The sequence below is a fragment of the Melanostigma gelatinosum genome (assembly GCF_949748355.1).
Source record: "Melanostigma gelatinosum genome assembly, chromosome: 17".
NCBI lineage: Eukaryota > Metazoa > Chordata > Actinopteri > Perciformes > Zoarcidae > Melanostigma > Melanostigma gelatinosum.
This window is the reverse complement of record NC_136650.1, coordinates 5,117,217-5,139,218: the sequence shown is the minus strand read 5'-3', so window position 1 is coordinate 5,139,218 and position 22,002 is coordinate 5,117,217. Positions and strand designations below refer to the sequence as shown.

The window sequence follows — 22,002 nt, the reverse complement described above, 5'->3', positions numbered from 1 at the left end:
TATGTTTAATGTTTTTGAAAAAAGAAAATAATTTACCGCTCATTGATATTAAGTTACATCTCTGCTTCCATATGAAGTGTACTCTTAGCATGCCGCAGGGACATTCTCTTGTGTTGGATTAAACTGCTTTCACTGTGACATTCATAACAGATAAGTCGGTCTCTATTTGCCACCCACCCACACGTTTTCTTTATTCTTGTCTGGTCATTTTCAGTCTAGTGAGATTGAATATTAAGTCACTTGTATTACTGTCTCAGGAGGCCTTTCAGCAGCTCTTCAGCCGTGAATCAGGGTCTTTTATTCTTCATTTTTACTCTGGATTATCAGCTCTCAACTTGAAACAACCGGACATCAGTTGCACACTTTCTCCAGTTAGGATTTGATTGTACTTTACAGGCAAGTCGGTTATCATGTTAAGATTTAATATTTAACGTCACTAAAAAAAGAGTTGAAACTTGTTTTTTATTGTTAATCAATGTAAAGGATTTTTTTTTTCCCGATTAATCAACAAATAATTTTATCTTCAAAAATACTAAATATGTCCGTCACAACCTTTAGGGGCCAATTCGATTGTTTTCCCCAAATATGTTAAATTTACAATTATTTACTTATATATTTTGTTCCTCATTAAGCTAAATTAATAATAATTTTCAAAACAATAAAACACAAGAATATTGAACATTTGACAGTTTTCTTCTGCAGTAAAGTTTGGTCTTCTCTCTTCTTCGTTGGTTTCTGTACCTGTCCGCATCCGGAACTTCCGCTATGTCACATCCCAGCAGCTGCCTGTAGCGCTGCACACAGTTAACACCGCAAACACCGAAACTTCAACCGCTAGTTTACAACTTGAAACAAGAGAAGTTGCGCTAAAAAGAGGGAAGCGAAGAGCTCGGCTTGTCACCTGCCTAGTTCACCTCAAAGCGGAGTTTTGGGTTGAGAGCTAGCCGCTTGTTAGCTAGCATGCTGCTGTCGCCACACGTCAGACGACTCCTCTAATTTAATTTCGTCATGACCGAGTTACGATGTCGAAAAACAGACTCTTCGGAGGGAGAAAAGGAAGAGGACGAGCGCCAAAATGAGCTCGAGTTGGAGACTACACGTAAGTTAAGCTAACTTAGCGGTTTGCTAACCAAACACACGGTCGCTTCCTGTGCAAAAAAACATGCATTAACATCAGTTAATTTGCCCATAGAAACACGTCTGACCTGTAATATGCTGTCACAAAGCTAAAAGTTAAACCATGATCTGTGTTTACACCTGACCAGAGGCTAGAGAGCCGCTGGACGCAGTGGATGATGGGAGCGCGTCCGTAGGTGGAGATGGAGATGACGAGCAGCAGAAAGATGAGGGTGAAGTGAAAGAAGAGGATGCTGAGCAGAAACAGGACGAATCAAACCGACCCGAGTCCTCTGTCAAAAGATCCAAGTGCTCTTCTGCATGTAAGTCCCCTACACTGATCTTGCACTTAATAGTTTGCAGCAACCACTTCTGTACTGTGTGATTGAATGAATACAACAAACTATTGGCTAACCCTCCGTCTAACTGCCCCTACCGGCCGGTTAAGAGTAGTGAGTGAGGAGTCGGCAGGCAGGCAGTCAATGGCAGTATAAAACAGGTAATGAAAGGTGTTTTGAGAAAGTGTGAGTCACCGTAACCACGAGAGCTCCTTGAGCATGCAGCCATAACCGGGCAACCAAAATATTAAGCAGCCTGCTGCAGCAGGAGAGGTTAACCGTGGACAGCCACAGAGGTGCACACTCACAGACGCACACGTACACGCGACTGAGCGCATGATTCTCCTGCCGGAGATAATGGTGATTTAAAACAAAAACAGACACTAGTTTCTTCACTGACTCGATAAACCTTTGATGATGGCGTGGCAGGATATGAATATTTTTTCCTTTTTAAATACACACTTATCATTATAGCTTACTAAAGTATTGTTGTGATGTTCATTGTCATATTTCTGCTCCGCAGCGGGTTTACTGCAGCGCCTTGCGAGGCTGTTCTTCGGATGCCTGGCAGCAGTTGCCTGTGGGGTGCTTTATGCCACGTATATGTCTTTGTATCATGACAGGAAGTTCTGGTTTTCCATCAGACAGGTGGGTGACACCGTGTTTGTCATGAGTCTGCTGACACGTGGCTGCCATAAACATTTCAATTCTAAAATTCTCTAACGTGTCTCTCAGGAGGTTGAGCGAGAAATCACCTTCCAGGGAGGCAGCGGGCTCTACTATTACTACTACAAGCACATGCTGACGGCACCGTCCTTTGAGAGAGGTACGGGTGTCCTTTGAGCTTCTTATTAAGGAAAGAAAATGTTTAACTAAATACAACTTTGAAACGAACACTAACTTAACTTTAGAGGCTAATAATATCACCCTATCCTTGTCAATCAAGTCTGTGCTGATGTGGTTTGGGTTTCCAGGGTTTTATGAGCTGATGCTAGATAACCGGACCGTTTCGGGTCAGACCATCAACGCAGTGGAGCGTTTGTCACTGTATCCAGAGCTCATCACGAGCTTCATATACAGAGTCACAGGCAGCCAGGTGAGCATCTGATTGAAGTTAAAGAGGCTATCAACTAAATGTAGGCGTGGCGGGGATTAGCTTGCCAGTGGGACACGAATGGAGGGAGGGGAAGAAAGAGGAGGGCCGACAGTCATCTTTGTTTCTGTTCAGGACTCCATTACTCCACTATATCTTTACATAGCAAATAGCTGTTTGCAGCTACAGTATATTTATGTTCTGAATGTCACCTATAGCTCCTTTTAAATTACATTAAATAAAACCATTGTCAGTTTTGACCATGTTACAACATATTTGTGTCGTATTTTTATCAGATAATGCATACAATGGAAGCGTGCATGAGTATTTTCTTTCTAAGAACAAAGGTGCTAAACCAGTACTAAACCCTGTATCAAAGCAGAGAAACACTGGCAGACCGATGTCATAGGCCCGAAGGCCTTTCAGCCAGAGATTTGTTGCATAGTGAGACAGAAAACAGTTGACCGTTAGCTGCTTTGCATCAGTTTGTACTGTGGTACTGCCAAAGTCAGTTTGCATATGTATCTTTTGTCAGATTCAGTGGTTTATCATGTAAAATGCCTCCTAGGGCTGGTCACCTAATAATCACACCGTCATTAGGTACACGATTTCTGGCATTGACATAGTCCCTCTACAGCCATTTAAAGCAAACCGTACACATAGTGTGTATATCTTCTTGCTCATATGATTTTGGCCTCGTCTGTGGTGGCAGCTTTCCGTTTCTGTCTCTCCCTTCAGGATTTTGTGGAGCCGATCTACTTCTACGTCGGAGCGGTTTTCGGACTGCAGGCCGTCTATGTCACCGCCCTGTTCGTGTGTAGCTGGGTGATGAGCGGCACCTGGGTGGCCGGCATGTTGACCGTGTCCTGGTATGTGATCAACAGGTGAGAGGAACCCTGCCGTCAAAGTCAGTCCGCACGGTAAAGTTGCCGCCCTCTCTTGTGGACTTTATCAGATCATCCTTTCTGTCCATTTTTCTCCCTGTCGCTCTGACTTTCTGGTCACAGAGCAGACTTAAAAATGGGACACTCGCCGCTGTTAAGACAAATTTAAGTGGTGAACCATTATAGTACTCTCCTGTTTCACTTGTTTTCCTTCAGTTTTATGGGGACTTGTCCACTCTACTCATGTCATTTCTTCCTCAGACCGGATACAACCAAAGTGGACTACGCTATCCCTCTGCGGGACAACTGGGCTCTGCCTTACTTCTCTTGCCAGGTTGCAGCTTTGACTGGATTCCTGAGTAATAACATCAGCTCTGCCACCGAGGTGAGCCTCTCACGAAACGAGTTTTATATATAACCCTCTACTGTTTCCAAGTTAGCGTTTGCATACACTGATACACTGATGAACTGCATTCCTCCGTAGATGTGCTGCTACCTCACCCTGAGTGCCACCACCTTCATCTTCCTCCTGGTCTGGGAGCACAGCCACTATGTGCTCTTCATCCAAGGCCTCTGTCTTCTCTTACTGGACTCTTTTGACCTGGTGCCAGCGCGTAAGGTGAGGATCCGTCATCGCAGCTAATCAAGAATAATAGTGTTGCACATGAAACCACACATAGTCATTTTTTACACTCTGCTTTTTGTGTGAGGAAGCAACTGAGAGATAATGTGTTCATCACTGAGCTTTAGAGGTGCTCAATTCTGTTTCCTTCAGACAGTGTCAGAATAACTTTCCCAAAATGTCAAACTACATTTAAGCTTTTTTTGCTCTATATAGTTAAAAACAACACGTTTTGTGGACTGAGGAAATTTATTTGTTCAAGCTTTTGATTGATGCATTTATTATTCATATATTCTAAACATGAATTCATCCTAAACGTTTGACCAGTGTTTTATAAATGTGGAAAAAAACAAAATACAGTTGTTTTTAGTTATAATGAGCTGAAATATTCTTCAAGAACAAATGTAACTGAAATACACCTGTATGTTCAATATGTTGAGATCCTGACATTGTACTTTTTCCTTTCCCTCTTCTCTCTTTCCCTCCATCCTACTTCCCTCTGCGATGTTAAGAATGCCGACATTCACAAAGCTTACCTCGGCGCTCTGTTCCTGGCCTACTTGTTCCAGTTTCAGAACCCGGCCCTGCTCAGCTCGCCTCTGCTCAGCCTCCTGATTGGCTCAGTGCTCGCGAGGTACTTCCAGGTAGAGTTAGCTGCTCCCTCATGTCAGAGCTCAGTGGAATTCCACATCACAGGTGTTTGTTTGAACTGGCATAGAATCCAAGATGAGTGAGCTTTACTGCTCACACGATTTGTTACGTCATTGGTTAACAGATAATCATCAGTGACAACTGATTCATCATTGAAACTAGATTATACAAGAATTTCTTTCTGGATTTTATCATAAAAAATGTATGACTTTCTGCGTTTTAACATAGAATAACACCATCTGTTGCTGTTTGCTGTATTCCTAATGCAGCAAAAGATGAAGATGGGACCTCTTGTGGCAAGGGTCATGAAGCTCTTCCTCCACTTCTACCTCGTCTTCACCACTGGGATCACCTTCAGTTATCTGGTCAAGGTATAATCGAGGACAAGAACATGGATCAGCTGTCTCCCTTAGTTATGTATTCCATGATGACTGTCGGGTAATCAGCCCTGTTTTTCATTCACAGAAACTTACACCTGTAAGTGAGAGTGACTTCATTCTGAAATTCCTTGAAGTAAAATTTGGGCTCAACATGACAACGTGAGTCACAGCTGTTGCATTAAAAGTTAGCTTTTACAATGCAGGCTATTGCACAGTGGTGGCATGGTGTGTTACCTTTTTTCAAACAACATCCATATTAGTCAGTATGTCCGTATAATCTTATCTCAATGTTGTTTTTCTTTTATGGCAGTGACTTTATCACCAACTTCCTCCTGTGCCAAGAGAGTTTCCAGACACCCGGTCAGGACTTATTTCTACGACTGACGCAGGCCTCAGTGCTTCCCTTCTACTTGCTGGTGCTCACTGTGTGTCTGCTGTCCACCCTGGAGACCATTTACAGAAGACTCAGGTTAGAAAGCAAACACGATGCATAACCAGGCGGCAACCTCAGATTCTGAAAAGTGGAGCCAATGCATTCTCTCTACTGACCACCAGGGGGCGTCTCCTCTGGTCGAGAAGTCTATGAGAAAATGACTCTACTTCTCTCTTGATTTATTACCTCAGTAAACATGAGTTTATGGTCTCAATCTCTCAAGTCTTCTTCAATACAGCATGATGTTCATTTAGTAAATTATGGTCCATTTAGAGTCAAACAGACCACAAAGCAGAGTATGCTTTAGGGTGGGGCTACATGGTGATTGACAGGTCACTACCAGAGCTGTATACAGCGTCACATCACTCCTCCGCAGTCCAAATATGGTCACTTCCGTTCACTGGTTCCTAAAAGCCAAGATGGTGACCGCCAAAACGCTGAACTGGAGGCTTCATAATGGCCGTCCACAAATACCTTATATACCATATAGTCTATGCACATGGCATTACTCCTTGGTGTCTTTTTCAGGTTATATTAGACAGAGCTGGTGATCACAGCTTGGAGTTCTGCTGTGAAGGGCTTCTATCATGGTTCTTGATGTAAATGATGCTGAAAGCATTCTTACTCTGATACAGTGGCCAGCCAATGAAAACGAACCTCAGACTTGAAGACGGGCGAATAGGGGAGCAGCCGGAGGTCATCTATCATGTTTTTCACACGTTGCTATTCGGAGGCCTGGCCCTGCTGTTTGATGGGTACGTTCATCAGCGTAAACATGCGGTTTAGAATTTGGATTGTCAATATGTATCTATATGAAGCATTGATGAATTGTTTGTTTCTGCTCAGTTTTGGCACAACTAGACGTCGACTGTGTTGTTTTTTCCCCGCAGGATGAAGTATTTATGGACCCCGTACGTCTGCATGTTTACAGCGTTCGGCGTGTGTTCTCCAGACCTCTGGATGACTGTGTTTAAGTGGCTCAAACTGAAGTCCATCCACCCGGTAGTACTGGTGAGTGGCCTCAGGTTCACTTTTCACAGCAAACGTGCTCTTTAAATGAAAAAAGTAAATGCATATTTTCCCGTCAAATTCACTCAAAAGGGAATTTTAAGTTAATATTGTGATTATTATTAGATACAGTTGCAGAAGAGCCTAATCCCATCACTTATTATAAATGCCGAATCACTTGGACTTTAAGGTGTTAATTGTCGTTCTACTCTCCAGTCTATGATCCTGAGCACAGCGGTTCCTACTATCATTGGTTTCAGTTTATGGAGGGAGGTGAGATATTTCAGCTCTTCATCTTGTGAAGCTCTTTATGTTGGACATTTACAGACACATAACATCTTCTCTTCTGCCCTGCAGTACTGCCCTCGCGTCTTAGCAGAGTTGTCGGACGTGCAGGAGTTTTACGATCCCGATACAGTCGAGCTGATCAGCTGGATCAAGTGGGTCACCCGACCTTTCTGTAGTTTCACAGATATCCTTTAAAGTCTTCATTGTGGCACATCACGTTTTCTTCTGGCCCTCCAGGTCACAGGCTCCCGTGGCGGCAGTCTTTGCAGGAAGCCCTCAGCTGTTGGGAACGGTGAAGTTGTGTTCAGGTTCAGCTGTGACCAGTTTACCGCTTTACTCAGACATCGACCTGCTGAGGAGGACTGAAGACGTGAGTGAGAGGAAAGATTTCTTTTCTTCAGGAAAAACAAAGGAGACTCCTCCTGGTACTGGAAAGTAATTGAAAAACACAACTTAGGACGGTACGGTCAGTTTTAAGCAAAGGGAGATATCTCCGGTCCTTGGGTTGTAGAGAGGTGATTCATGGAACAGATTGAATCCGTTGTAATGTTCCTCCAAAATGTATTGTAGTAATGTGATATTTTAAGTTATAATTGTCTCTCATCTCTATACTGCTGGGTCTCTAATTAAAGTAGATTAGAAAACTTTATTAATCCCCAGTGGGGAAACTCTTTTGCCACCCAAAAACTCATACAGGCGACACAGTCCACAACAACACAGTACACAGCAGACAAAAACATATTACAAAGGATAAATAACACCAGACAATGCCATATAAAACATGATCGACATCAGAAAGATAAAAACCTCTAAAGGTATCGGACTGCTGCTGGAACGAAAGACCTTCTTAGTCGTTCAGTAGAACACTGAGGCATCCTAAGTCTCTCACTAAATCAGCTTCGGAGTCCATTGAAGACACCGTGTATTAAGGCATCAAAATGCCCGTAAACACACAAAAAAGACAAAACATATTTAGATTTTCCTCCTCACAGATTAGTTGAACTAGCGAACACAGTTTTTTAAATTTATTTGTTAATATCCTTTTATTCATCTCCTTGTAGACTTACCAGGTGTATTCAATGAGGTCTGCAGAGGACATCTACAAGATTCTGACCTCTCAGAAGGCAAACTACGTGATCATCGAGGAGTCTATTTGTAACGAGCTTAGTCTCAATAAAGGCTGTCTGATCAAAGACCTGCTGGACATCGCCAATGGACACGTGAGTCAACACTCGTTCAGCACAAGCTGTATCTGTGCGTCCAGTAATGTCTTTTTTAAATGGTGCATGTTGAAAATCAAGATGTTTAGGTTTATCAAAGTAGGTTTTGAATGATTTTCTGTCGGACCAAGTGTTCAGAGACTCCAATGTAAAACTGTAACAAAATCGTGAGGTTTTCATTCACGGAAGCAAAGTGCTAATTCTGTTTTTGTGGCGTTTTGTGGCGCTCTAACTCATTACATACAGTGGGAATAATACCACGGGAGCAGCTAAGATACAGCACTTGCAACCGTCTGCTTATTATCTGGGAGTTAGATGGAAGAGTTGATTCCACCTTTCATGTCTGCGGTAAATATGAAACTACCACTGTCGGCCAGTTAGCCTAGCTTAGCATAAAGAAAGCCTGGCTCTGTCTAACAATTTAGTTTCGCTTCGTATCTCGTTTCTTTAATGCGTACAAAAACCTTCTCATCTAACTGTCGGCAAGAAAGTAAATGTGTATTTCCCATCATGATTGATTGTAACAGAAGCTTGTGTATTATGGAAGTGCTCTGCAAAAGCTTTCTTGGAAAGTATCTGTTTTTACAAAATTATACAATTAATATTCTCATTAATGTCCCATATCCTTTGCGTTCATTCAGGTGGTTTATGACAAAGGGGATATTTACTCTTTCTCCAAGCACGGGAGATTCTGCCACGAGATAAAGATGAACTACTCGCCCTACACAAACTACTTCACGCGGGTCTTCTGGAACCGATCGTACCACGTGTACAAAGTGAACTCCGTCATCTCCTTCCAGTACTGATGGCAGCTCCCTCCTCCGCCCGCTGAGACTCCACTGAGCCCGGCTCCGCCCTCCATGTCATATGCACCATGTAACACAGAGGAGGAGGGAAAATGTCTAATCACTGGTGCCTCCCACATCCTGGTGTAGATGGTGAAGCTGTAAATTGAAACACAGCGGAGCACATTGGTTTTGGCCTACACATAGTTTGAGTAAAATCAACGTGAAAGGGCCTTGTTGAAATATGCCATAAGTAATGATCACTGTACTGTAGTTAATTCAGCCATGCGTTAATGTTACTGTCATGTATTTCATGAGGGGAGAGCTGATGTGTGAGGCCTGTGTGTTCACTGTACGGAGGCAGAGAGAGATTGTTTTTTAAGCTCTGTAAAAGGGAAGTGGGTAAGTAAAGTAAAGATCTCCCACCTCAGTTCATAACTATAATTCCTGGGGATAACTGTCAGCCAGTGAATATATTTGAAGCTCTGCAGCACACCTGCGACAGATGTCAGGTGTGAAGTGTAGAGTTTCTTCACACACTGGATATTTATGGATTGTTTGGTTTGAATGTGACATGCGTCTCCCATTTAAATCCTGATTGATTGAACAACCCAGGACAATAGAAACAACATCTGAGCTTTCATTCAAAGGGAAGTGGACGCTGCTTCTTTCTGTTGCTATGTCTCCATCATTCTCTTCATCTGGATGCCTTATTTTGAGATGTGGGAAGTGCCTGACTGACACCCCTCTCTATCGACGCGTTAGTCGCTTCTGAGACTGACCGTTCCCTCCTTCCCCGGGTCTTACCTGAAGTATTTCCCTCTGGTGCTGCCATGCAAGTCTCACCAGTATCTGTCCCTCTGCAAAAGGCCATGTAGTGACTATTAGGTTTTTAATTTTGGAAAATAAAAGTGTGAATGAGTTGATTACAAAGCTGATCTCCTGATGTTGCCATTTGGTGCCAAGAATTTGTTTATCCAGCTTATTATGCTTTAAATACAATTTTTATGTCTGATATTTCCTTTAAAATCCAACAAAGAGGGACTATGGGGGGGGGGGGGGGGGGAAGATTTTATATATTAGAGCTAATTTCTTTTAGGTTTTCTATTAGGACGTTTTTGCATTTTCCTCTGCTATATGAAATCTTGAGTCACTCTACACTTGCATGCAAATATGTTTGTAATTATATTTGGCTTATTAGATGTGTCTCAATATTGTTAGGGTTGGAAATACCACAACTTTAATATTCTTACAAAAGTGGCCATTATTATTTATATGTCCCAAGAAAATAGATTTCTCATGTAATTCCTGCCAGCGCCACCCACGCAGAGCTGTAATCAGCCAGACTCGGTAAGTGTCGGTAAATTTATTTTTATTCACTATGAAGTGCTTTAATATGGTATTTGTTAAAGATTGTATTTATTAAATCAAATATTTTAAGGGACTTTGGGGGCTCCAATGCCTTCTTTAATCACCAATTAACGTTAAATTAAATGTCACTTTTTCCCTTAGTAGTAGTTGGTATACACTTTCACTCACAGCAGAGTAGTTGGTGTGGTTTAGTGTTTATCTGAATACTTCCTCCTCCACTGGAGGTCATCAGAACAGACTACCGACTGTCCGCCATGTTGTTTCGTTGCCGCAGTAACTATTTGTTTCGTTCAATTTACATTTGAGACGTAAACGACGTCGATGCTGATCGATACGTTTGGCTGTTTTTCATCCACCAGTAACGAGGTATGTGCCATTGGTTTCCTGAAAACTTGAGAAATGTTTCGGTGTTCGATTTTATCGACTATTAGTGATAAGAAAAGTTTCGGTGAACTCATGTAACGGTAGCCTAACAGTACAAATAGCGTTGCTCCATAACTAGCCAACATTACAAGCTTACATTTAGCTTAGCTTAGCATCATTGACATTTTACATCAATGAAAGGTAGCCGCCTTCACCCACAGAAAGAACATAGAATACATATTTAACGCTGAATAAAAGGCAATATAATTGGATATAATCTACAGTTCAAAGCTTGATTGGATTACCACACTCAAACCTATTACTCACCTGCACCCACAATGCACCTGAAACACCTGTAACCAATTAGATCTTTCAGAAATCCGAGCTTCAACATTATAGACACTAATTGCAATATATTTTAATTTTGTTTACAATACAGCAGCTATGTTAATTTCATCTTCAAGTAGTTGTGTCTGAAACTTAAGAATAAACTCATTGCTTTTAAGTTCGTAGTCTATATTTACGGCATGCTACAAATGAAAAGACAAAGACTCTAGTGTTGGTAATGCCACTACCTTAGCCTTAAATAAATCCATATTATATTATCTGGAGATTAATGGGCTTCTCAAATGCCATTTTGCAATGTTTTCAATGTCCAATGCTTTTTCCGTTCAGCAACGTGTTTGCACTGGGTGTTTTCTAGTGCTCCTATTCATTTCTGTCATTTCTAACATAAATGATGCGTGGATGTTCAGTGAAACCTGTATAGTATCTCTCTGGTACATGTGGTTGAGGTCTCTTTCACCATGAGGCAGCCACATTTCTAACCATTTCTTCATTTATGTTCTTCCTACCAGCCCATGCTGACAGTGACCCCCAGTGGAGAGTAATGTCTGTCCCGGACCACATTCCCCAGCAGGGTGCTGGACCCAATCTTGTGGATTTTGAGGTTATGCGGAACCGCTCGGAGCTCTTCAGAGCAGAATGCACGAGGCTAATGCTGGAAACTGACAAAGCATGCAAACGCATGCCAAATGATGACGGCAAGCGACTAGGTGAGTGGGGGAATACAGATGTGTTAAAAGGATGATGTTGCAAAGACCACATGGGTGACCTGTCGGGTTTCTTCTCCCGCTGTTCAGATCAGCGGCTCGGAGACGTCCAGTTTGTGAAGAAGGGTTTGGAGCTGAAGTTGGAGGAGATTATTGTGGAAATTGATGTCCTCGAAGCGTTGCAGAGCAGAGTGGCAAAAGCCCTGAAGGCCTGCGAAGAGCCTCTGAAAGTCACCGTGGTCTGTCTGGAGGAGAGGTGAGGATCTCGAACAATCGGAAGAAAAATCTATAATGTTTTTATTTTTAGATTTGGCAGCTTTTGTTAGCTTTTGTTAGCTTTCAGTGTCTTGAAGTCCATCTTTCCGCACCACTTTCTCCGACTAAGAAGCCTACATATAAAAACAACAACTTGCAGCTGCATTATGAGTGTGAGAGAGGTTTTTGTCCTGCGTCCTGCAGAAGGAAACGTCCCCCCTCTGAGAGGCTACATGACAAGGTGGAGAGAGAGCTGCTGAAGGAGACGAAGGCCATTGAGGGAGTGGCTTCCCTTCTGCTGAGTGTAGCGGAGCAGATCACTGAGCAGATAAGGTAAGAAAGATGGACTGGCTATGATCTATGAAGGGGATCTCAAAAGAATGCTTTGGATTTTCTAACTTTTATAGTGATTTTAATGACTTGAAACCTGGAAATAATATCAAATCAGTATATAAAGTTGCCAGTAAAAGCAAGACAAAACATGTCTTTTTGTGTTCCAGACTGAACCGATCCGCCAAGTACCAGCTGGAGAAGGATCTGAAGGAGAAATTTGAGGCTCAGTGCATTGACAACTCCTGTGCCTTGATGACCCACCATTCCATCAACAACCTGCAGAGGTCCAACACCAAACTTGTTCCGCAGAGGTGAACTATCGTGTCGATTTGAGATTCTGACCCGCAGATCTGGGAAGAAAAAGGGACGTTTTGTTAGTTCCAGGTCTCCCTCTCTCTCTCTTTCTCTCTCAGCATGGCAGTGACATCAAAGCAGTGGCAGAACATCTCGGACATCAACATGGCCAAAGCGGAGCAGCAGCTGGCCAACTCTCTGTCACTGCGTTCCCTGGTGGAGTCTCTCCTGGAGCAGACTGCCTCCGACATACAGAGGCAGGTCCAGGCCACAGCGGCAGCCCTCCAGCTGAGCGTCCTGGAGATCAAGTCTGGCAAGAGCCAGATGGAGGATCAGCTGGCCAAGGTAGGGCCGATGAGTGTATGGTGTATATGTGAGAGGGAGTGAGTAAACAAAGATTTGGTTTCATTTATCAGGTCAGCATTGCTTTTTAACGAACATTTATTATATAAGGATATTATTGGCTAGTTATTATCCTTTCATTGAGTAATAATGTGCTATTGTTTGAAATTAAGCTTTGTAAACACTGGTTGACCCTGGCGGGACGCCTCCATCCCCTCTAGATTTTGTCTGAGTTTGACAGCCAGCAGAGGATCGGGGAGAATCTGCGAGTGGCCATCGCAGAGAGCGAGCAAGGTCTGAGTCTGGTCCAGGCCCGGCTGGCTTTGCGCCACCAGAGGCCCGGCAAAGAGCGGTGCCATGATGCGGCACAGTCCCACCTCCTCGCCGAGGTCCAGCAGCTCACCGCTCACATCATCACGTAAAGCCAGGACACACTCTCCTCTGATGTAGAGGGACAAAGCAAGACATGTTTTCAAGAGGTTTAATGATGCCAGTGTGGACACACAGCCATTGCATCTGCTAGTTTACACAAAAATATATAGAAATAAAACAATTCAAGTTTGTAAGAATGCATGTATGACAGTATAATTAAAGGAGTAGCAGTAGAAAACGTTATTTTGAAACGCACAGAAAGTACCACCAGGTGGATTTCCTAGATTCCAGTTTCATAAATAGTTTCCTCCCTGTGTTGGTGGATGTTTAGAGATGCATCCGTTCAGGACAGGTCTCTTTTTCTCTGCTCACTCAGACTGCACGAGGCAGCGGCCCAGTCAGACGAGGAGCAGAGGGCTCTGGTTCGCTGCCAGCTGGAGCTGCAGGAAAGCATCGATATGAAGGCCAACTGTCTCTACATTGACGAGGTCGTCTGCCCCCAGCACAGGGAGTCCATCGTCATCCACAACTTCTGAGCATTTAGCAACAGAAAGAGTCTACTGTACATAGACCAAGTATTTCTTCATTCAAGTTATTGCAAGTATTCTCTGTAATGTTTTCCTCTCACTCTAAAATAAAGCCACTGTACTTCCACTGCTGGTTAAAGTCAATGTAAACGTATGAAGAAAGTCAAGTTCCTTCTTTCCATCAAAGGCATTTCACATTTTCTTTTGAAGTTCACTTTTACCTTGAAAACAGCAGTTGACAAAACAATCTCACGGTCAGGAATTTGAAATAAATACCTCTCCGATTTTAACGTGTGAATTTTCTTACGTTAATCTGAGACGTACCTCGTTTTTAAAACTGTTTTCTACTGTGAAAATTGCTGCTGACTCAACACATTCAGGCAATTAGCAATACAGTTTAGTAGCTGCATTTGTATTTAACAAAAGTAACATTACAAAGTTTTCAGGAGTGTCAAGTTCACTTCGATCTGTTTTATATTCCGGGCCACTCAAAGTCATGGACACAAACTTAAATGAGAAGAAAAAGGCCCAAAAAGATTCCATTGTCTAAATTGTCGCTGGTTCATTTTCAACAAATCCACTAATTGATTGACTACTTGTTACCGCTCCATTCATATCTTCAGTCATAACAGTACTGGAGAGTCATAAGTCAATCAAGTTGACTTTACAGAATAGGTTGACATACATAACAAAAACAATTCGAGGAGCCAAACCTTCATCCACAAGTGAAAGCGGTCAGTATGGCAGTTGATAGCTCCGTTTATTACACACATAGAAGATAAATACTCAAGCACTGTAATGCTGGACAAACAGGAAGTGATCATCTCGATGTAGAGATCCAGAGATATGAGGACCTGGAGGAAAAGCGTCATTAGTCAACATGAATCAAACCTTCAGGAGCTAATGAAAGTTATTCTTAGGTTGGTTTCATTATTATTTTTTCCAGAAGTACCCATTCACAATCATTATTTTCTTCCATCATTTCCTGCTGGGTGTTGCTGTCTTGATCACATCCCTGAGACAGTAGTGGGACAATCCTCTGATCATACTCACTGTCCAACCTTTCCTACACATGAACTACTCTTATTTTTTAAATCAAAAGTGCTATCACAGAAGTACTCCTACTGTATATCTAATACATCTCACATAATGCAAATTCATTAAAGCCGTATAAAACATTGGTAGCTAACTCCCAAAGAAAACTTTTAAAATGTATTATGATGTAATCTCGAGAAACATAATCCCTGGAGATTCAATTTGACTTAATTCATGATTAAACGATAAGAGTTTACCAATGTTTCATGCAACCCCAACCTCTCAAAATGACATGTTCTGACCACTTCCATCACAGAAGTGCAACATACATGCATTAAACTCAGAATTAACATTTCTCTTGTGTTAAAAATGTCAGGCCCTAAGAAGCCCTACTTGACCTGATCACACACACATCACAGTACAGCGAAATATCATTTCAAGTGGAGCAATTCGGGTTTAACGCAGTCAGAGTTGTTTAGCGGTCTGTTGCTCAGTGCGACCCGTGTGTCCGTGCTGGTGTTTTAGAGTGCTGGGGGGCCGACAGAGTTCACATGGCAGCCATCTTGCTGGCCTCTCTGACCCCACTCAGGTAGGCCCCCGTCACAGTCTGAGGGAAGTGTCTGTTGGTGGCCTGGTGACAAAAAAAACAACTAATGTAAAACAGTAGTAATTCAGTTTCAGAAAATAATCTTCACTCAAGGGCCACTTACTAGGTTTTTAAATCTCATTAATCACCATTATCTCCCCGTTGGAAACAAGCTAGCACTGTATGTGGAACTTGAGTTCAGATTATTTTGTCAAACCTCTATTTTAAACTTTAGTTTCAATTGTGTCCATTTCATTCTGAAATGTTACAAAACACAGGTGTAAATAACATGAATGCCTTATTTCCATTTAGCTGCTTTGGTCTCAGGTTCCTGGTATTGTGCATGCTGGCTCACTGCCACAGTTGTGGTTGATAAAGACACTTGAATAGAACAGAGCCATCATTAATGTCATTAGAACACCTGTGCTGTTCTTGCTCAGTCTGCTGTGAAGAGGCCTGTTGATATGGGAAATGCAGTGGGGGAAAGTCCAAAACTTTCCAATAATGTCAAAAGCAAATAAATCTCAAATAATTAGCCATATCTAGACACATTTGGTTGTAAAAAAAATAAAATAAAAAAAAAATAAGGTCAAATCAGCGTCACCTCTCCGGCAAAGAACACTTTTCCCTGCACGTCTTCAGCGAGGATGTCGTAGGCCTCTCCACTTCCCCCCGTCTTCACAAAGCTGTAGGACATCTGGGACCACTTGTCTTTGCTCCAATGTGTGACGAAGAAATGCAGCGGCTCTGGGACGTCCTATCGGGATGACGGACAGCAATTAACAACAGTAATGAGAAAAACCCACAAACAATACAAGTAAATCTGAACTATAACAGGGAATCAGTGTATTTTGGTTGTTGAGAGAAAATGTGCAGTGAATTTTAGAATTTTTTTTAGGAACTGTGACTTTACATGCGTTTCGACTGAAGGAACGAGAGTCTAAGTTTAGTTCCTGGATTATAGTTCCTGGCCGGTGCCTTTGTAGCCTATGGCTGGAGGTTTACTTCTCTTTTTTTAACAACCATTCAAACATCAGAGTAGCAAAGTAGTAAGTTACAAACGATGTCCTTGTGTTGCCGCATGTCTATAAAAGCCCTTCACTTTTCAAGGGTCTCAATGAATGTGGAAAGTGACATTTAGCTCCTGAACTGAATTTCATGGGACTATTCTTGCTGAAAGGGGCCGTTTCATGCTTAACTAACAGTTACCGGCACTTTCACTGTTGGTCTTACTGTTCATCAGTTACCCCGAATGGAATAATAATAATAAGAAGAAGAAGCATCAGTAAATGTCAGTCACGCTTCAGCTGAATGTGACAGGGTTGCACATCAAAAGTGACGGCATTACCTGCTCTTTGAAAAGCTCACGCAGCACCTTCATGCACTCGTACACCACCTCCTTGTCCTCCATGTCCCGGACAGCAGGCACAGCATCCCCAGTGATAACAGACATGAGGACAGCCTGCTTCCCCTACACACACACAAGTCTAACATTATAATTCAAACCTATTTTCCCTGGTAGGAACAGGTATCTGACAGAGAATATAAAATATGTTTTCTGAGCGGTGCGATATTGTCTTGCAGGGTGAATAATAAGGAGACAACACAGACCTGTGGCTCCAAGTCATAGAAGACACTGAACATGCCTCTCTTGTCGGGACCTGGTGGAATGTGACCAAAGTAGTCTGCCCCTTGGATCTTGTTGTCCCAGAATCGGTACGGGAACTGGAGAGCGATCTGGAAGACGTTTTTAAATATTATTCCTAAGAATCTACACGAAAGCAACTTTTCGAATCAGCAGGCCACTGTTGTTAGATTTGCCTTATAACTAAATGTAAAAATTAATTTGCCAACATCCTGTGCTCATCTACAACCATGAATCCCAAATACACATTAAAACAGTTATTACCTTCTCTATGATGCCGGCTCCTAGACTGTGGATTGCTTTCATTTTCCTTTCAGGAAGCGCTGGGTGGAACTGAATCAAGTTCTTCTGGAGCAAAGTCAATGGGACAGTAACAAGAACCTAAAAGAGTAACATGACACCGTGTTAATCAGCATTGAACACATGCAACAGTCTCTGAAATCATATGTTTTCTTGGATAACATCTTGAAATGATTCATATTATATACTTTTTATAACATTTATCAAGGTGTGTTTACCTTCTGTGCTGTCCACTGGGACCCGTTGGAGGCGGTAACTTTGACGACATCACCCGAGTAATCAACGGCCTGAACCTGGGTTTGAAAAAAGAAAAGAAAAATTACACCACCTGACTTTTAACATTGAGATTTATCGATGCAGCATTCAACGTATAGTAAGAATGGTAAAAGCAGCAGCCGACTGTAATAGATTGAATTACAAACCGGGCACTTTGTGCGGATGTCGAGGCCCTCGGCCAGTTTGTGGAGCAAAGCGGAGTAGCCCTTGGTGAGTAACGTGTGGTCTCCTGAGAACTGGGCAAAGAACTCATTGTGGTCCCAAGATCTTGCCGAAACCTAAAATCAAATAAATGTAACATTTCCATCGCAATTCCTGTGAAAACACAATACCAAAACCCACACAAACTAGATGTGCAGAATGCAGAATCTAGAGTTCCCTTTATGCAACAATAAAAAAGACAATAACTCCCCACTTCAAACACACAAACACTTACAATGTTGTTATCTTCTTTGGTTAATGTTCACTGATTCTACAGGCAGACGTGTAGGATGTATTCATAGCAGTAAACCAGCATGGATTTTGTAAAATGTAATGGCAACAGACTCTTCAGTCGATTATAACAAAGAGAAAAATCCAGAATTCCTTTAGTGTGACTTTTCCACACCTGGTCCAACGTGCTTCCACAGGCGTACTCCAGGTTGCTGAGGTGAAACTGAAGCACCTTCTCTTCCAGCTCACTGAACTGGATTCCAGACTCCTGAAGGAAGTTCTTCTTCACCTCCTGGACCTTTTCTGTGGAGATAAACACCGATACATGAAATATCTCTTAAAGCTGACCACTCTTGTTGTTTTTTTATTATTTATGAAATCGTTTTTGCTGAGAGTTCGGGTACAACACCCCAGCACCTCTCAGCGGTGTGTCCTGGCTCTGTGACTTGTCCTTCCTCCATTCAGACACCACGTCCAGGATGGCGTTGAAGTGGAAGTCCATGCGCTTGTCGATGGCCGGGTCGGTAACCTGCCCCCCCTCCTGAAAGAGGTCACACCGCTCCCCCAGTTTGTGCATCTTGATGCCCATCTGCAACAGACGAGCGAAGAGCTCAAACGAAAAGCCCACAGTGCACATATGAAGATTCTTTTTTTTTTCCTCCCCCAGACGTCTCTTACCTGTTCACACATGAGGGCGATGGGGTTGTTTACGCAGCCATTGACGATTTGAGCTCCTCGGCCTACGGTGACCCCCAGAGATGTATCGTCCCACACGCGGCCTCCGATTCTCTCCCTCGCCTCGAGCACCACCACCTGTGAACCGATGACAACAAAGAGTGCAAACAGCACTGTGACGAGCGAACAGGAAGGGTACAGGGGTGGGGGGGGGGGGGGGGACAGGAGGTCAGAGAAGAGCTAACCACACTTACCTGAGTGCCAAAGTTTTGCAGCTGCCGTGCAGCAGCCAGCCCTGAAGCCCCGGAGCCGATGACGATAACGTTCCTCTGCAAAGATGATAAATGTGACTCTAAGTCTTAACCGAATTTATGAGAGAAAAAAAGCTTTGACATGAGATGTGCGCTGTAAGGATGAGGACACTCACAGAGCAGTGTCTTTCGGGGAGCAGGGGCCCCTTCACTGCCAGCACGCCTGTGTTGATGAGGCCCTTCCTGGTCATGAAGTGGAGCACCCGGTCCATCTCCTGCACGCAGCGCACACGCACCAGCCCCCGGGCGATGATGTGCACGGCACACTTCTGGGAAGTCAGCACCTCCTTTAAGAAAAAACAAAGAAGCCGTTTGTCTGTAGAGTCCTATATTCCTCCACAACCAGCTATTTACAAACCGAAAACAGGTGACAACATACAAGTCACTGGTGTCTGCAGCGTACCTTGCAGTTCTTGTGCCAGGAGGCCAGAATGAGGTTGCGCAAAGCCAAATACATGGTGGGATCACGGGAAAACTCTGGGAACTCGTAAAGCTCATCCAGCTCCATCATATCCGGCCGAACGCACAGAGCCTTCCCACACTCATTGGGCTGGTAGAAGGGCTGGAAGTACGGACACAAGCCTGGAACTGAGGCGAAAAACAATGGTTACTACATGCTTCAGACTGATATCTCTAAATAGGAGGATGACCAATTTCCAGCAGGAACGTTCCATTCTTCCTCTCACAGCCGCAGACTTACTTTGCGGCGGGACGGCCCTGCAGTGATCCGCCCTGAGCTCAGACAGAGACGGGTTGCTGGCGGCGCCTGACGGACTCATCCCCACGCAGTCAGGGTAGTAGGAGGCGAGGAACGGGCCGGCGGGACTGTCTTTGAACAACGGCGGCAAGATCAACATGGAATGCCACCAGCTGTCAGACACCTCGGCCACCCTCTGTGAGAACGACACGGCATGGGGTTAAAGAGGCTGTATTGTTCAGTGGAGCACGCACACTGGATGTAGTTTTTTTTGGTAAAAATCATTACAAGCTGCATTTGATTTTGTGACAACAAAACACAGATCAGCAGATTACCAAGTCCTCTGGTTGGCAGCACTGGTCCGGTCCCTCACTCTGCAGGCAGAGACATAATATTATTATTATTTTTTAAGAAATGATGCTTGTGAGTGGCCTGTTGATTATTATTTACCTTGATGTTGTTGAACTTCATTCCACAGCGGTACGTGGCTGCGAGGGAAGCGGTGAGTTGGATCTCCTTGGTCAGCTGACGCCACTTTCTACAGTCCGGTTTAGTACATTGAACCTGAAAGGAACACATCCCAATGACCATCACTGTGTTTACCGACATGGATAACCGGGTTCAACTGGTTAACGGGAACCAGGGAGGCCGTCTGAACTGACCCAGAATGGTAGCTGCTGATCTGCCATGAAAGCTTTAAGACTGGGCTCGCTTTTCCCGTTACTAGTCCACACCTTCTTCCATAAAGCAAAGATCTCGTAGCCATCTTTGTGACTGCCAAAGGAGGGGAAACAAGTTAATGTTATGGCCTCGATGCAACGGCAGTTTCAGGGTCACTTTGTTCATTGATGTTATGCGAGTAGTTGTTCTGTCAACATTACCTTCTGTAGTAGTGATCAAAACATTCGTTGCAAAAATGCTCACCGCATGACAGATGGTACCAGCGAGAGGTGTATCCGTTTTTAGCACACCTGAGGAGAGACAGAAGAATTCAGTCTGTGTCTAAAAAAGGAGCAACTGAGTTGAGATGTGATTTCTATTATACAGAGAAACATGCTACCTGTCAGATGCACTTGCAAAACAAACTGGGTACGTGGCAGAGCATCCAGCCTTTTCGCACTTCCTGTACTTCTTCTCAGACTGGTCGTCTTCCTCCTCGGTGTCTGTGGCTTTTCTTTTGTTCTAGAAAGAGAGTGTGGAGAAAGTCATCTCACTCAACTTTATTCATTTATTCATTTTTTAACTTTACAGACCTTCACGTTATTAGTAGGTATCTGGGTCATAATTCTTTAAAAACCTTATTTATCAAACGTGTTTTCTTATGACACTGTGGCCGAAGGGCTGAGACGTTTACCATGTGAAACACAAAATCACCGGGTTAAATCCGGCCAGACCTTACACTGTGTCACTCTCTGTGTCTATACTGTCGATTAAAGAACATACAACTGCATATATATCGGCTCATATATTGGTAAATATCACCATCAGCCACACAAACTCAAGATCGGTCGGGCATAAACTAAATTGGCACAAAAAGAGGGGGAACAAGTGAGACACGGCTGTGTTTGGCAGACAGACAGTCGGTTGAGCATGCTCGCTGCAGTTTACCTGTCCAGGTGGAGGGTTGTTGGTGCGCTTCACCCGCACATTGATCTGCCTCCCAGAGGAGCGCAGGGTCTGCCCGTCCCCCGGGGACTCCCCGGAGCTCCTCTTCCTTGCTCGTCGAGCATTCCCGGCGCCATTCCCAGGATAGTCTAAAACATTGGTGGCAACAATGTACATATTCAACAGTGGACAATGCAGTGCAGCTCAGGTCAAATGGGGCCTTTATTACGACTGATAAGGGCTCTTTCTGACGGATAACAGGAACGGAACTAATTACGAATTGACCATAGTGAATGAAGCACGAGATTATATTGATAGTAAACACAGCAAAGGTGGCGACACATTAGCAAGCTATTTAAACCAGCCAAACGATGTCCACTTGTCACGTTTAGCATTTAGCAATGCGTAGCAGAGCGCTACGAGCACTGACCTGCGTCCGACAGCATGGCTGGCCGCGGTGTTTCTTCAAAAACACGGTGGCTATTTCTCCGCTAATGTGAGCTTCTGAGACGCTTTCTTAAATTATTAGTATTCGTCACCTCTTTTATTGTTGTGGGGGGAAATCAATGCGTTGTTGTTGCGGGAATACCACTTCCTGTTTTAGAGGAAATGGGCGTTATGTTTTAGGATTAGTTTTGCGCTCCGCTGCTCGCCGTCCTACACGGTAACCACGGCAACTGTAGTAACGTTGCGCCGTCAGACTCGAGCAACGT

The 22,002-nt window shown here is 43.5% G+C and overlaps 3 protein-coding genes across 5 annotated transcripts; 2 read left to right on the top strand and 1 right to left on the bottom strand.

Moving 5' to 3' along the window:
* Window positions 1-787: 787 nt before the first annotated feature.
* LOC306791301 (putative C-mannosyltransferase DPY19L4) lies at window positions 788-9,740 on the top strand. 2 transcript variants are annotated; one of them, XM_079287951.1, is made up of 19 exons: window positions 788-1,099; window positions 1,266-1,439; window positions 1,978-2,102; window positions 2,190-2,280; window positions 2,429-2,550; window positions 3,286-3,431; window positions 3,693-3,816; window positions 3,916-4,050; window positions 4,566-4,697; window positions 4,974-5,075; window positions 5,170-5,243; window positions 5,395-5,553; window positions 6,153-6,272; window positions 6,408-6,528; window positions 6,742-6,798; window positions 6,883-6,965; window positions 7,051-7,183; window positions 7,875-8,033; window positions 8,675-9,740. In XM_079287951.1, exons 1-19 carry the CDS (start codon window positions 1,009-1,011, stop codon window positions 8,837-8,839), a joined length of 2,313 nt encoding a protein of 770 aa, XP_079144077.1. In that variant the 5' UTR covers window positions 788-1,008; the 3' UTR covers window positions 8,840-9,740. The 2 variants fall into 2 exon arrangements, with proteins under 2 accessions (XP_079144077.1, XP_079144078.1); XM_079287952.1 differs by lacking the exon at window positions 7,875-8,033.
* A 1,701-nt stretch (window positions 9,741-11,441) lies between these two features.
* On the top strand, window positions 11,442-13,736 carry tekt1 (tektin 1; the record flags this gene model as incomplete). The annotated part of the gene is made up of 7 exons (XM_079287467.1): window positions 11,442-11,607; window positions 11,695-11,860; window positions 12,064-12,192; window positions 12,360-12,503; window positions 12,606-12,831; window positions 13,050-13,246; window positions 13,577-13,736. 7 exons carry the CDS (start codon window positions 11,442-11,444, stop codon window positions 13,734-13,736), a joined length of 1,188 nt encoding a protein of 395 aa, XP_079143593.1.
* Window positions 13,737-14,468: 732 nt separating this feature from the next.
* kdm1b (lysine demethylase 1B) lies at window positions 14,469-21,874 on the bottom strand. Of its 2 annotated transcripts, XM_079287491.1 has the most exons (21): window positions 21,720-21,874; window positions 21,293-21,438; window positions 20,745-20,866; window positions 20,566-20,655; window positions 20,347-20,458; window positions 20,135-20,248; window positions 20,020-20,058; window positions 19,688-19,880; window positions 19,391-19,575; window positions 19,104-19,274; window positions 18,931-19,005; window positions 18,680-18,814; window positions 18,419-18,590; window positions 18,177-18,304; window positions 17,716-17,847; window positions 17,512-17,586; window positions 17,258-17,374; window positions 16,960-17,085; window positions 16,697-16,819; window positions 15,953-16,105; window positions 14,469-15,393 (listed from the first exon to the last, which is right to left on the bottom strand). In XM_079287491.1, the coding sequence occupies exons 1-21, from the start codon at window positions 21,733-21,735 to the stop codon at window positions 15,310-15,312; spliced, it is 2,508 nt and encodes an 835-aa protein (XP_079143617.1). In that variant the 5' UTR covers window positions 21,736-21,874; the 3' UTR covers window positions 14,469-15,309. The 2 variants fall into 2 exon arrangements, with proteins under 2 accessions (XP_079143617.1, XP_079143618.1); XM_079287492.1 differs by lacking the exons at window positions 21,293-21,438; window positions 21,720-21,874 and having other exon boundaries at window positions 20,609-20,655; window positions 20,745-20,816.
* Window positions 21,875-22,002: the final 128 nt, after the last annotated feature.

Coding starts and splice junctions, on each gene's coding strand:
- kdm1b (XM_079287491.1), bottom strand. Junction 19,576..19,687: donor CAGGGCCGTCCCGCCGCAAA/GTAAGTCTGCGG, acceptor TTTTCGCCTCAG/TTCCAGGCTTGTGTCCGTAC. Junction 17,375..17,511: donor CCCAGTGGACAGCACAGAAG/GTAAACACACCT, acceptor TTACTCTTTTAG/GTTCTTGTTACTGTCCCATT.
- LOC306791301 (XM_079287951.1), top strand. CDS start 1,009: ATGACCGAGTTACGATGTCGAAAAACAGACTCTTCGGAGGGAGAAAAG. Junction 4,698..4,973: donor TGCTCGCGAGGTACTTCCAG/GTAGAGTTAGCT, acceptor TTCCTAATGCAG/CAAAAGATGAAGATGGGACC. Junction 5,244..5,394: donor TTTGGGCTCAACATGACAAC/GTGAGTCACAGC, acceptor CTTTTATGGCAG/TGACTTTATCACCAACTTCC.